Source organism: Gadus macrocephalus, chromosome 17 (assembly GCF_031168955.1).
Source record: "Gadus macrocephalus chromosome 17, ASM3116895v1".
In the NCBI taxonomy this organism is placed as follows: domain Eukaryota; kingdom Metazoa; phylum Chordata; class Actinopteri; order Gadiformes; family Gadidae; genus Gadus; species Gadus macrocephalus.
The window spans coordinates 9,401,685-9,417,200 of NC_082398.1; the positions used below are offsets into that span (position 1 = coordinate 9,401,685).

The 15,516-nt window shown below is 47.0% G+C and overlaps 1 protein-coding gene across 1 annotated transcript in view; it reads left to right on the forward strand.

Annotated features, from left to right (window-relative positions):
* The first annotated feature begins 954 nt into the window (after positions 1 to 954).
* The window catches only part of si:ch211-200p22.4 (phosphatidylinositol-binding clathrin assembly protein), a 46,997-nt gene continuing 32,435 nt past the window's right edge, over positions 955 to 15,516 (forward strand). Inside the window, 2 exon segments of the mRNA XM_060077264.1 lie at positions 955 to 2,479; positions 11,231 to 11,373. Of these exon segments, the coding sequence (XP_059933247.1) occupies positions 2,350 to 2,479; positions 11,231 to 11,373 (273 nt within the window). The 5' untranslated portion in view covers positions 955 to 2,349.

Sequence of the window (15,516 nt, forward strand, 5' to 3'; positions counted from 1 at the left end):
TGTTGCATGCCTAATCCCCCCTCCCCCCTCACACACACACGCACACGCACACACACACACACACACACACACACACACACACACACACACACACACACACACACACACACATGTTAATGAGTAATCGCCGGCAAGTGTTTCTGGCCCAATGCCAGAACGCTATCATTCCACTGTGTGTGTGTGTGTGTGTGTGTGTGTGTGTGTGTGTGTGTGTGTGTGTGTGTGTGTGTGTGTGTGTGTGTGTGCGTGTGTGCGTGTGTGCGCCCGCGTGTATATGTGCGCGTGTGTGTCAACCTTGTGGCTATTTAAACAGAACACAGACAGGGACAACAAGATCTAGCCAACAAAGAAACAACACACACACACACACACACACACACACACACACACACACACACACACACACACACACACACACACACACACACACACACACACACACACACACACACACACACACACACACACACACACACGGTGCGTGTTGTCTACACACCGGGACTTGCTTCTCCTCCTCGGTTTGTCTCTGTCATAAATCCGCGTGTAGGCGACCAGATCTGGTTTTGCCTCATTCCGCTGTTGCCTGTGGTGACCCAATTCCTTGCAATTAGCCAACAAAACACACGGAACAAGCAGGATTTAAATGACGCCTGGTTATTGTCTGGGCACATTGCAAAGAATCTAAATGCAGCACATCACATGAGTGAAACAATAAGTGAAATGTTTTATTTGTGTTAAACTCACGATTATATACACACACAATTCCGGTCCGGTGAAATCAAATATTGGTGATGTGCTGGTGGATTTTCTGCACATCTGCTGTATCAAATGGTTTGTTTCACAGCTCGAGTCAAACAAGGACACCATTTATTATTTAATTATTACGACCTTAAATTCAGATGTTTTAATCTATCCTCCAGTGTGATGAATAGAGACCGTTCGCGCCTTACAATAGATCCCGTTATTTGTCGGGGGTCAAATCAGATAGGCAAGCCTATAATCCCCTCACCCCACAACAGTCTTGTTTGAATCATTTCCTACATACATTCCTTTGCGACGCCAATCCGAGACACCTTAAAACCCCGCTCACAGTCTGGAGCTCTCGTCCAATAGACTTGGAGCGAGATCAGCTGATTTTTTCACGCTGCCATTTTGTCCGGCGGAGCAGCAGCCAGTCAGTCGGTGTTGTAAAGCGGTGCCGAAAGCCACGACTTGGGAAAGACTTCCACGAACACACATACACACGCATACACACACACCAACCCTAACCCGGAGAGCGCCAGGGGATCCAACCGACCGATCATGTGTAAAAACGATCCGATCTTCATGGCGGAAGACAAAAGTTGTTGAGACTCGGGAGCGCAGGAGGAAGAGCGATCCGCGAACGAACCTGTCATTCGGATCACGGCGGCGGGCCACAGACTCGGGATTTTCGGACTGTCAGACCCCAGAGGCTTGGCTGTCTGGGCTGCATTCCCCACTAGCATTGTGGTGGCTATCCCAGCGAGCTAACAGAGGAATATACTCTTCACTTTTTTCATTTCTGGTGGAAAAGCAACCCGGACACAATTGCCCAACCCCTGAGGTAACAGGACCCGTTCAGTCTAAAGGAGTCCCTTCTTCGAGTCCACACCACTTTTCCCTCGTCGCTCGGGGGAGCTGAGAGCGAACACTCCCTGCGGTACCAGGGCCAAGGCTCATGTGGACCAGTGGACGTGGAGGACCCGGGATGTCCGGTTCAGAGCTGGGCTCAATACTCTGATTTATAACGGACCCTCTTCGTTACTCGGTGATTGATCGGACTTGTAAATCGCTTATTTGAACCAACAACAGGACGTACAAGTCGGGCCAGCTATGTGCATTTGTGGCCAGAAAGTGATTTTCAGTGTTTACAACTTCCACCGTGGGACTGTGTCCGCCGGGTTCGAGTCCTGCAACACTAACATTAGCTAACGTTCATACAAACCCCTTTTTAGACTAGACTCGTTTGTTAGTCCATAGGTGAAGTTAGTGTGGAGGAATAAAAGTGTCGGCCTACCGCTGAGCACCCAGTCGGGACAGGCTTGAGATTTGAATGTTGGGGTTTTAATACCGAGCTTATTCGACACATTCTTTGCCTTTTGGATTATTGCGACCTGTGACCTGTCACACACGGCGATCACACGGCACATACTTCCCTGCGTTAACCTTAAAGTGGCCGAAACGACCTCATCTGGAGGTGTATCTGCCCACCGCTGGTACTTGTACTTGTGAGTGGAGTCACGTAACGATCCCTGAGGGAGCAATCAATCGATTTGATCATTATTGGGCTATTTTAGCTGAGTGGAGGAAAGGAGCTTAGAGAGGAGAATGTCGGGCCAATCCATCACGGACCGGATCGCCGCCGCTCAGCACAGCATGACCGGCTCAGGGATCAGCAAGGCGGTGTGCAAGGCGACCACGCATGAAGTCAGTGGACCAAAGAAGAAACATCTGGATTGTGAGTACGGGACTACATATAGGCTTTGTCTTATTTTGATCGTCAGCCAACAGCGGCTTTCATGAGCGTAACACACCGAACCCGGACGCTCGCTGCCCCAAGTTCCGCAACGCACATTCCAGTGGACCGCTCTAGTGGTTAGCGAGAACCCCAGTGATTCCATCAGAGGAATACTACCAGCGCGATATGCGGGAAGGGGGGCGACGAAAGAGATCTTTTTTTTTTTTTTTTCCTTCTGGTAGGCGTATGAAAAACTACAGCCTTGAGTAACTGCAGTGGTTTCCAAAAAATATTAGACTCGTCAGGTCGTCAACGATCTTCGTCCACCACTCGCAATAGGGTGGGATGTAATTCGATTTTGCCGATTCCCGATTCCCACCCTAGTTGCCGATTCCCACCTCATTTTGAAGTGGTCCTCTAAAACCAGACAATCCACTATTGCCTAGTGCTTTGTCTGGTGGCCTAGTGGTCGCCACAGAAGTGAATCCTAGCCTGTGTTTGTGTGGTATATAACAACACGTGCACAAATAATGAGTAATATAGAAGTTAGGTGATGCTTGGGATGGTGCACAATGTGTGTATAAGTCGTTGTGAGTCATTTAGCGCTACACACATTCATCTTTGATTAATCAGCGTCCACTCTACAGATAATGGTACAAATAAAAAAAAAGCGAACGGCGATGTTTAACCTCCCCGCTGGGTCAACTTTTCCTCAGAGCCACTTTGCGTCCCCGCTAGCTTAATCATTAGCAGGCATCGATCTCTCCGCGGTGGCTAGCCTTGTGTTTACCGGTGGTCCAGGCCAGGGGCCTCTGCAGCTGAACAAGACATGTAGGCCTACGTGTGTTGGCGCGTGATTGCTACCCAAGTTCAGCAAGCCAGTGACCTCACGGTGAGGTCACGAAAAGTCCTCGGAAACACTCTTGTCTCTCTCTCTCTCCCACTCTCTCCCTCTCTCTCTCTTGAGTTTGGTTTCTCCTTGGCACTGGTCTTGTGCAGTCATCTTGGCAGCAGTGTGTGTAGTCTATGACATCACCAGGACTGGCATTTGCATGCAGACATAATAAGCGAGAGGTCCCACTCTGTCAGACCCACTGGCACCCAGCAGTGGGCTTTGGTAGTGCTGGGCGTACAAAAGAGTGTGTGTTTGTGTCTCTGGTTTTGGTATGTATGTATGCATGTACGTATTAATGTTTGTATGTGTGTGGTTGTGTATCAATGTGAAGGGAGGCCTGTGTGTGTGTGTGTGTGTGTGTGTGTGTGTGTGTGTGTGTGTTCACAGCCAAGTTGTGACCTCATCATCACTTGAGCCCTTCGCTCAAGGCTTCCGCCGGGCCCTGGGTTTGACCGTTGTCATGGTTACCTACACAAGCGGCCACGAGGCGAGGAAGTTCACTCTGAAAGGAAAGCACTTTGAGTGACGGGAACAGCAGGCGGCCATTTTGCTGCAAATCAGTAAAAAAGAGAGGGGTTGTTGATAGAAACAATTATTTCCTCTATTTGTTTGTTTTTTTTTGGTTAGGTTCTGGTTTTTTAATTGGCGGTTGGGCCTTTTTTAATCATGGCCTCTATACAAAAGCCAAGAGGAGCCTGGCTTATATTCAGACAGCTTAAGATAAACTGCAGTTATTTAGAGGGGGACTGTTGGAAGCTGCTAGAGATGCTGAATGACGCTCACTCACTCTCACTCTCACTCTCACTCTCACTCTCACTCTCACAATCAAACTGAAAGACTCAGTTTCGAAAACAAGAATCAGTATTAAATGAACCGCCGTCCGGATATGCCAAATTAGAAGGCAGTAAAAGTCAGGTAGCCTGGGACAGACAGACAGTCAGTCAGACACGTCTCCCTCGCCACTGGTTGGGTGGGGTGAGGGTGGTGGTTGAGTGGGGGTGCAGCCAGATAAAGGGGATGAACCTTTCCCTAACTGCATGCAGACCACTGTGTGTGTGTGTGTGTGTGTGTGTGTGTGTGTGTGTGTGTGTGTGTGTGTGTGGGGGAGATAGGGGTTTCAGTGTTTAAAATGAGACCGTTGCACAGGTGTGTGGGTGCGTTCCAAATCAACAGTTTAATCATCTCAGCTCGTATACTCAGGTGTACCTAATCATTTGAATTTATTAATACATCACAACCAAATAAACAGTGGTGATTCATTGTGTTAATCATTCATTTCACTGTAAACCACGGTGAAGTGCATATAAAAAAACCCTGATGTATAAACTACATCGGGGTTCTCTGTGTGTGGTTGGGAGGCGGGCCGCAGTGTCAGATCATCATGGTGGTGCATACTGCTGACATGTATTCCGCGTTCGGTGTAGACGTCAGAGAGTGGGTGTGTGGGCGTGTGAAAGAGAGCTGGTTTGAGGACAAGGGAAGTATGTGGGTAAATAGAGGCGGATACGGTCCCAAGGTGTCTCTTGAGGTGTGTGTGTGTGTGTGTGTGTGTGTGCATTGTTGTCAGGTTATTTTTAGATGTGCTCTTTCGGAGCCTCTGGTTGACTTCAAATGCGAATGTGTTTGACACTCGCACTCATTCACAGGCCAGACATTATCACACAAAATGTATAATTAATGAATGTATTGTTAAATTACAGCGGGCTCTTTGTTAGCCTAAAATAATTAGAAAGGGAGAGACAAAATGGCAGAATTCTGTTGATGTAGCTTTATCGTGTAATGCCTCTAGCAATATGTTATGCTGTTAACTCAAGGATGTATTGCAGTTTCATGTGAAACAGTTGGGACAAAGACAGACAGGATTGCAGGCAGGCAGGCAGACTCAGACAGACTCAGTCAGACAGACAAGCAGACTCAGACAGACAGATAAAGCGAGAGAGAGAGACAGGCATGGAGGGAGGTCGATTGACACTTCTGAATAGGGAAGTGACCGATTTAGAAGTTCTGAATAGGGAACCGACCGATTTATCGGCCTGCCGATTTAATCGGCCGATTATAGCCTTTTTGAAAATAATCGGCATCGGCCAAAAAGACGCAGATTACAACCGATTTTTTTTATTTTATTTTTTTTAGAAATGTTATAGCGATTAGTATCCTGCAGATTGCGCTCCTACTCGCCTTGCTAACTAACTACTTTAGCTGGAGTAAAAAAGAGGAGATTGAATTTTACCATACAACATGAAAGCACGCTCGCTCAGGCAGCTGCGCGCTCACCTCACCAATGTACACAAGACGCGTTGTTTGAGCATGTTGTGCCTGTTTTTCTTTAGGTCCCAGGCCATGTTAATTTGTTATACTGTAGACTCTAACGGTGAGACCATACTGCTCAGCATGCACGTGTTAGTCACTGCTCACGAGCGCAGCACATTGGGAGTTAGTTATTTATTTTACATTTTACATTACACTCATTTTTGACTGTAAATGTATTCTAAAACACTCAAAGGTTCTGCATTCAATTCACATATTCGTCAAAAGTGTTTAAAGTATATTTAAGGTATCAAAAACTACGTTTTATATGTTTTTTTATTTTATTTTTTTTTATTTTTTAATCGGCCGATTAAATCGTAATCGTAATTTTTCTCTGAAAATTATCGGCATCGGCATCGGCACTCAAAAATCAATATCGGTCGGGCCCTACTTCTGAAGTAAAATTCTGACGATGACTAATGACAAAAATCAATTTGTTCATAACCTCACAACAGTGAAGTGAAAGCGAAAGATCTAATACTAATATTTTTGGCAAGTTCTCAAAATGTGATGTTACTTCAAAGGAATTTCTGTAGTTTTAGGTGCTGTGGCCTTCAGTAGTGCTACTATTGTCCCAGACTGAACTGCTCCGGGTGTCTGTTGTGTACTTAATCTGAGACAGATTAGAATGGCCTACTCCCTCTCCTGCTGTCCATACTAGGGATTGTACTCCCTTGTGGAATAATCAATCCCAGACAGACACACATGTATGCACAGTAAAACACACATGTATGCACACACACGATGATAACCTAAGCACAAGTGTATGTTATAATAAGTTTACGACGTTCCGTCTGACTCAAACCCAGAGCCAGGTACTTCACTGCTGAAGCAGATTTCCTTGTTTGGCATCTTGGTGGCCAAACAGGAACCCCGGCCCCATCTTCTACATACAATAAAGTTAAACTATTTGGACACCATTTGGTCAAAAATATGTTTTATATATTGAAATGTTCCATAAACAATTAATAAACAAGAAGCTCAATCCGTGTAATTAAATGTAATAAACTGCTGTACAGTGAAACAAGGGAAATACAGGAAATAGGAAGAGGTATTAAAAACAACCCAAAGGCATGTGTATTTACTTTGATAAAGGTGTAAAGGCAAACCATAAACAAGACATACAAAGCTCACTGATTGGCTGAGATCCAGGAAGTACTTGTTGTACTTCCTCGCTGTGACGTATTTCCAAGTCAAGCGGATGTTAGCATGGGAGCACTGTGAGATGATTGATCGCTCTAGAGAACCGGCAGGCCAGCCAGCGCTTTGTTAGCACGCTGTTTGTTAAAATGCAGAAGGCTTCAACGAAGAGGGAACAGAGTTGTTTGATTGGTTTAAATGTTAGGCCTTCTTGCGTGGGCAAATTAAGTTAACATTGTCGAGTTCTTTCACCTTGAGGATCCACTAACACTATAATCAATAAATGGGGACCGTAGATGCCATAATAAGCGGAATGCACAGCAACAATGGAAACACAACTGTGACTCACATATACCAAATACATACAGTACATTGGTTAATCATTAGTATCTATCCCTTTGTGACATCACAAGTCGGCGTGTCCAATCACGACGGAGAGATCAGCTCTAGCCTGCCTATACCGTCCGCTAAACAGCTCCTCCCGGCCGTGTGGACACGCCCACGGTGTGATGTCGGCAACGGATGGTTCTTAAATACCTGGTGATGTTCCGTTGGGTGTGAAAAACAGAAACCCTATTTGAAAACACATTACACAGGTTTAAGGTGTTCCCTGTTGTGTGAGGATTTGACGGACGCTGTGGTAATGGACGTTCCTCCCCGCGGTGTGAGCGGATGGGAACAGGACAGCAGTGAATTAAGGAATGTCATGTCGTGGTGTCGGACGCTGAGAAGAAGCAGCGGCTCATTAATCAGATGAGTTTATCCGGGGTCGGTTGGTTGGAGATGCCTGCTGTGCAGCAGCAGGGTATCGGAGGAGGTGGAGGAGGAGGAGGAGGAGGAGGAGGTGGAGGAGGAGGAGGAGGAGGGGTGTCTGATGCTGAGAGCTCTGTACCTGGGGTTGATGGAGCATCTCGGTCTCCGAGGGAGGGAGGGGGGAGAGGGGGCGAGAGGGACCTGGATTGAATTCAGAGGAGTGAAAGATAGATTTGCGCGAGAGAGGGTGGGAGAGATGTCCTTCGCAGGAGCGTCGGAGAGGGTGAATACCGAAAAGAAGGGGACGGATTGAAGTCAGAAAGGTGGGAGGTGGAATTTAAGTGAGCTGGGAGGGGGAGGGGAAACAAGAGATAGATTGGCTTCAGAAAGGAGAGAGAATTCCGAGGAGGGAGAGAAAGATATTATTCATAAGAGAGATGTAGAATTCAGAGGAAAGAGAAAGATGTATAGAATTCAGAGGAGAGGGGAGGGAATTCAGAGATGGCGACAGTAAGAGAGGAGAGACAGACAGAATTCAGAGGAGAGGAGCGCTTGAGATGACTCTCCGAGGGAGGGAGGGAGGGAGGGAGGGAGGGAGGGAGGGAGGGAGGAGAGGGCGGGAGAGGTGGAACTCAGAGAGAGGATGATGGAATTTAAGGGGAGACGTGATGGATGCACTTCAAAGGCCAAACGGACAGACAGAATGGAGGAGATGGATCGTCTGGCAAGGAGAGCCTAGCCACCCTGGGTAGACGGACGGATATGGATGTTTGATATAGCTGGCTAGGGGATATAGTGCCATGATATGTACTATAGTAAAGTAAAGCGACGGGAGTGCCCTGGCCTAGTTTCTGCGGTAAGTGAGGAGGAGAACAGGGTGCTGGGAGAATTCTTGGCTTTTGTTGACGAGGAGAGAGAGAGACACAAACACACACACGCACACAAATTCCCAACAGAGCGAATCAGTTATTTTATTATGTTCTGTTTCTCTCTCTCTCTTGCTCTCTGTCTCTGTCTCTCTAGCTCCGTCTCCTCCTTCACACTCTCAGAGAGAGGGGGTGGAGGGAGAGAAAGATGAGATGGTGAGGGGGGGGGAGAGAGAGAGCGATAGAGAGAGGGGGAAGGAGAAGAGAAAGAGAAAGAGCAGGCATGATAAAGGTAGAGGGACATTGAAGAATGGGGAGAAAGGGAGATTAGTCCGTCCAGCTGCATTACGAATCCCGTAGACAGACGGTAGAGATTGAGGGATTCAAAAAAGGAAACGAGGGAAGGATAGAAATTAGGAGAGAGAGAGAAGATGTTTGAGGGCAATGTATTAAACTGAGCCAGCTGTCTCTGTCTGTTTGCTGCATTAATAACCCACACTTTACTTAATAACACACCCTGTACACTCTCTCCAGAGCCAATACCTTTAATGGTGTGTTTATATCTCCACAGTACCTTTGGCACAGTACTCTAGAGGCACAAGGGCTGTGTAGCATATTGTAGTAGCATAGCATAGTGTAGCATAGCGTGGTGTAGAGGAGCAAAGCGTAGTGTAACGTTGAGTAGCATAGCTTAGGCCTCAGGGTATCATAGCAAAATGTAGCAAAGCTCTATTTAGCATAGCATGATGTAGCATGGCTTTAGGTAGCATAGTATGATGTAGCATAGCATATTGTAATGTAGCATAGCATGATGTAGCATAGCTTTATGTAGCAAAGCATGATCTAGCATAGCATGATGCAGCATAGCTTTATGCAGCATAGCATGATGTAGCGCTGTGTAGTGTAGCATGACGTCCTTCATTGGGTCCTGTTTTTGGAAAAGATACAAAGAGGATCTCCCAAGATTTCAAGAGCTGCTGTAGGGAGTTGTAAGTAAGTTGTAAGGATGGTTGTTGAGGGTAAATTAATTTAATAGCTAATAGCTTTATGTAATCATACAGTTTGTGCCATTGCATTAATAGTTTCAAGAAAGTATTCATTGTTTAAGACGTTTTTTCACACTGGTTTTTAATTTTTTAAAAGCCATTGCTCAAGGTAATGGTTAACTGTTTTAGGTAATTATTCTCGTTCTTTTGGAGGCTGTATTTCGGTTGAACTCTGCTACCCACCATGCAACGCTGGCGTACTTGGCAGCCTCTGGCCCTAGTTAGCCTAATGGAGGGTATTATACAATAATGTCAAATCACATTACTCCAGTTTGCCTGGTAATATTAATGTGGTCTGGTGGTCGCTGCTAGACACATTGAGGAGACCGAAGACATAAGGAGTGTGTGTGTGTGTGTGTGCGAGATTGTGGGTTTGTTTATGCGCCCTTGTGCGTGATTGCACACGCTCTTAAGAGGGCAATTCTCTGACTCAAGCAAAATAGTTGAAATATGTGGTAGACTGTGTGTGTGATTGTGTGGGTGTGTTTGTGTGTGTGTCCTCCAGTCTAGCAGAACTCTAATGAGAACGTGTTACCGTAGTTACCATGTGGGAGGACCAACAGCCTACAATATCCTGTCGTGAGAATCCATGAGGGGAGGGGAGGGAAAGTATGTAATTTTACCTGCATGTGTGTGTGTTGGTGTGTGTATACTAGAGATGCGCGGATGGGCTTTCATTTCATCCGCAACCGCATCACAAACGCATCATCCATCCGCACCAAAATTTTTTGATAAATTTTCAATAAACCGCATCCGCCCGCCCTCCGCCGGTTGCTTTTATACGGCGATGCAAGGCGCTGCTGACGCGAGGCTAGAAAGCTCTTGCGTGTTCTTGAAAGGCGACTGATCCAATGAAGCAAAGATATTGACAGGCCAAAGTCCCTAGTAGGCTAGCCTATTTCCTGCGCTGCCATCGCCGAAGCCTTGATCAATAGTCCGCCCCCAAAGACGTTGACGTCGCTTAGCAACCGAAGACGCTGGGGTTGACAAGTTACCTTGACAGTGATCTGCTTAGCAGCAGTGAATTATCAAATATAATTCACCGCCGGAAGATGTTATAGATAAGTATAAGGGTGTTTTGTCGCGTCATCCGCCCGATCTGTGGTTAAGCCGCGGAGTCCGCGGCTACAACCGCCAACCGCGCATCCCTGGTGTATAAACAAACGTCACGGCGTGTGTGTCCAGGCAGGCGTGTACCCAACATTGGTACGTTGGTGTACAGAACAACACGCAATCAACCCTCCTCTTCCTCAGCCCTTTCCGTTGTCACGGCGCCAGCGTCACGCATTAGCGGTGACGCCAAGGAAAAGGCTTCCCAGTCTGAAAACATGGGGTTGATTAACCTACCCTCTAGTGACATCACAAGTAGGCGTGGTCACCAACCAGGTGCAGGATGGTTAGACCAGTTGGTCCATTCCAGTGGGGAGGCTGGGAGAGGTCAGGAAGGAGAACTATTGCATTAGATGATTGACACACAGGAAGTTACAACACCGTTAGAATGGAGCAATTGCCGCGTTTTTGACACTGTGGTAATTGTTATTCATGGGCGTGGCAGGTCAACCGTTAACCATCACGCTTACATGTAACTAAAACAAAAAGGTTTGACCTTTGCGAATTTGGCACGTGTGTGTGCGCACGTGAATTTGGGTGTGTGTGTGTGCGCGGCCGTGTATGGAGGCACATTAGTAATGTAAATGTTTTCCTAACCTGGGTGTGTGTGTGTGTGTGTGTGTGTGTGTACCAGACTTGATCCACTGCACCAATGAGATGAACGTGAGCATCCCCCAGCTGGCCGACACGCTGTTCGAGAGGACCGCCAACTCCAGCTGGGTGGTGGTCTTCAAGTCCCTCATCACCACACACCACCTCATGATGTACGGCAATGAGGTGAGGACACGCACACACACGCACACACACACACACACACTTCACCTCATGATGTTTGGTAATGAGGTGAGGACAAACACACCCACACCACCTCTTGATGTACGGCATGGTTTCTCAACGGGGGCAGTACCGCCCCCTGGGGGGCGTTCGCACAACCTAGGGGGGCGCTGGGAACGTGATTCCATTTTTGGGGGGGGGATTTTAAACTTTTTTTCTGCGGGTGAAAGAATAGGCTACCTGAAATGTGATTCAACCATTTCCTCCTCAACTCTTCTCTCTCTCTCTCTCTCTCTCTCTCTCTCTCTCTCTCTCTCTCTCTCTCTCTCTCTCTCTCTCTCTCTCTCTCTCTCTGGGGGGGGGACACACACACCACCTCAGGATGTATGCCAATGAGGACACACACACACACCATATCATGATGTACGGCAACGAGGTAAGTGTGCACACATGTACGTGCAGAGACGCAATGCACGCAACCCCAAATGATATATGGCAATTAGGGAAGGAGACAGACACACACACACACACACACACACACACACACACACACACACACACACACACACACACACACACACACACACACACACACACACACACACACACACACACACACACACACACAACATCATCCACTTGAACTCGACATCCACTGGAGTGTACCTGAATAAATACTGAAGAAGCACTTCAAGTTCCCCATTACACAAGCCTTCCTGTTGTGGTTCCTCTTCTGCCGCATCATCCGGATCCTTATCTCCTATTGGAGGACAGTGGACGGGAGGGGGGCGGAGTCATGTGACTTTTTTGCTGACTCAGAGGAATCTGTCACATAGTCACTGAGCTGGACTTGGAGTCAGGTGGTGGCTGGATTTCGTCATTGGTTCTCCCTTAACGACCCTTAAGAGGCCCTTAGTCAGCGGTTAATTAGCGCTGATAACCGATTAGTGTTTTTTTTACCAGCAGACGCTTTTCTCCAAAGCAACTTACTTAGGAGTTGAGATGCACGTCTAACATGTGAACTAACCAACATTGACACAAGGCGATCCAATGGGAATACATCCGGTATACATCCGGTATCATAGCAACCGTGGAGACCACGGCGACTCTAACCAGTGGTGAAGCCATGTGGCGTAATGCAGAAGTGGCCGACACAATGTGTTTGTCTCACACGCCACACCTTTTTAAGCAGGGAATTTTTAAGCTACACACACACACACACACACACACACACACACACACACACACACACACACACACACACACACACACACACACACACACACACACACACACACACACACACACACACATTTGTCAATGTGAGTTTGTGCACTTGCATGAATGAGTATGAGTTTGTGTGTGTGTGAATAAGTCGCTAGTTGAAGAGGTGATTCAGCCGGACATTCCAGTATTATCGATTCTCTCTCCCTCTCTCTAAGACCCACTTGTGTGTCTCACTCGCACACACACACACACTACATACACAATTTTGTAGCGTGTCTGTGTGTTTTGTTTTGTGCCAGAAAACACCAGTTTAGCAGGAAGCTAGGGAGAGCAATGGTATCGGACAATGTGAAATATGTTGCTATCTCATGTGGTTAAGCTAACCGGGTTAGAATGCCTCCCCACTGGTATCATAAGATTTATATGGAAATCAACCCAGAACGTTCCTTCAGTTCATAAAGTCACAATTACCGAATAACAGTTGCAATGCTATTTCATCGGGATTAATGGCGAAATATTGAAAAGAAATCATGCTCCAAAACAACATTTTTTGTTATTCATGAAGCGACCACAGTGAATATCTCCTAAGCAGCACCCTCTGCAGTAATGTACTCAGCATCCATCTTCGCCCTCACTCTGTGCATCGCTTTATTTATGGGCCTTAAGATTTTATATGCTGGATCTCTCAGAATGTCAGTGGCGTCTGCCTCTCCCCCGGGTGCCAAGTCACTCCCAGCACATTAAGATCTCTGCACCTCCCACCCTCTGATATGGATATAGATGGAGATGTGTTCACAACCCAGCCGCTGCTATCATTTGACTATCCAAGCTTTTTGAGGGAAAGTGATGCAGTGGTTCTGTCTCATGGTTCGTTGAGCCCTGACATGAGATGCTTAAATGGAGGAGGAAGAGGAGGAGGGCGAGTGAAGAAGGAGATGAGGAGCAAGAGGAGAGAACAGTGGAGGGGTGTGTGTGTGTGTGTGTGTGTGTGTGTGTGTGTGTGTGTGTGTGTGTGTGGGGGGGATGTGTTTGCACTAGAGAACGAGAGAGGTATGTCCCACAAAGACAACAGGACAACCTGTGATTGGTTGCCGGTGGTGACGTATTGCCGGGTGAGTCACTGGTGCATTGTGGATCATCCTGGTTCCGTACCATCGCCCCCTCTGGTCATGTGTGCAGGACTCGAGCGACGCTGTGATTGGCTGTGGGTGACGTCACTCAATAGGCTGGCTAATAAACAATAGGGGAGGCGGGACCAGAGAAAATATGTGATGATTGGCAGCTTGAGTAATGGAGGAGGAAGAAAGAAAAGGGAAAGTTGACAAGTAGAGGTGGAGTGGAAGGGACAAAGTATAAATTAAAGGAAGACTGAAAGAAGAAAATGAATTCTGAAAGAGTGAAACAAAAAAATGACACCATGACGATGAATTGGTTGAGGATGTGATCGGCGGCCATGTTGGGGCCTCAACGCTGACCTTTAAAGGTCCCGTACCGGGGGAGTCCAGCTCTGTCCGGACACCGCCGGTCTCCATGGAGAGAGAGAGAGAGAGAGAGAGAGAGAGAGAGAGAGAGAGAGAGAGAGAGAGAGAGAGAGAGAGAGAGAGAGAGAGAGAGAGAGAGAGAGAGAGAGAGAGAGAGAGAGAGAGAGAGAGAGAGAGAGAGAGAGAGAGAGAGAGAGAGAGAGAGAGAGAGAGAGAGAGAGAGAGAGAGAGAGAGAGAGAGAGAGAGAGCTGACTCTTGGGTTCTGTCAAAGAGAACGGGGACAAGGTGTGTGTGTTCTCAAGGTCTGTGGATGATTAAGGCGAGTAACCCCTATTAGAGTCTGTGTGACCTCACACACACACACAGACCCAGAGACTGTAGACGGATCACGTGGGGTGGGGTGGGGGGAGCTGTTCTTAAAGAACTCCCGCTTATCTCTTTGACACCAGAATCCTATCTTTAACATTCTGCTCAGCAACATAGAACTGCTCACGAACACACACACACACACACACACACACACACACACACACACACACACACACACACACACACACACACACACACACACCCTTCAGAGAGGTGAAAAGTTTCCCCCTAAAGCAAGTCGAGTACAGCCAAGCAATCAATATCAGAAGACAGCATGAGAGGGTGTGTTTGTAGAAAACTGCAGAGGTGTGTCTGTATGTGTATCTGACTTTTCACATTAAGGTATCTGTGTGTTTGAGATGTATGGAGTATACTGTACTAGTTCTACTTATACTGTGTGTGTGTGTGTGTTTGTGTTTGTTCACATTACCCTTTTATTTTTTGTTTTTTAACTGCCTTTATACTTGGCGAAATATTTTCAATCAATGTAATTAATGAGCCGATATGGGTTAGACAGTGAATACAGAGACAGGTCATTAAGGAGCAGGTAGGGGTTAGACAGTGAATACAGAGACAGGTCATTAAGGAGCAGGTAGGGGTTAGACAGTGAATACAGAGACAGGTCATTAAGGAGCAGGTAGGGGTTAGACAGTGAATACAGAGACAGGTCATTAAGGAGCAGGTAGGGGTTAGACAGTGAATACAGAGACAGGACATTAAGGAGCAGGTAGGGGTTAGACAGTGAATACAGAGACAGGACATTAAGGAGCAGGTAGGGGTTAGACAGTGAATACAGAGACAGGTCATTAAGGAGCAGGTAGGGGTTAGACAGTGAATACAGAGACAGGTCATTAAGGAGCAGGTAGGGGTTAGACAGTGAATACAGAGACAGGTCATTAAGGAGCAGGTAGGGGTTAGACAGTGAATACAGAGACAGGTCCTAAAGGAGGAGGTAGGGGCTAGACAGTAGAGACAGGTCCTAAAGGAGGAGGTAGGGGTTAGACAGTACAGGGATTTAGGGAATCTTGCTTTTTGCGGCCTACTGGTAGTCGGAAGACATTGCAACAT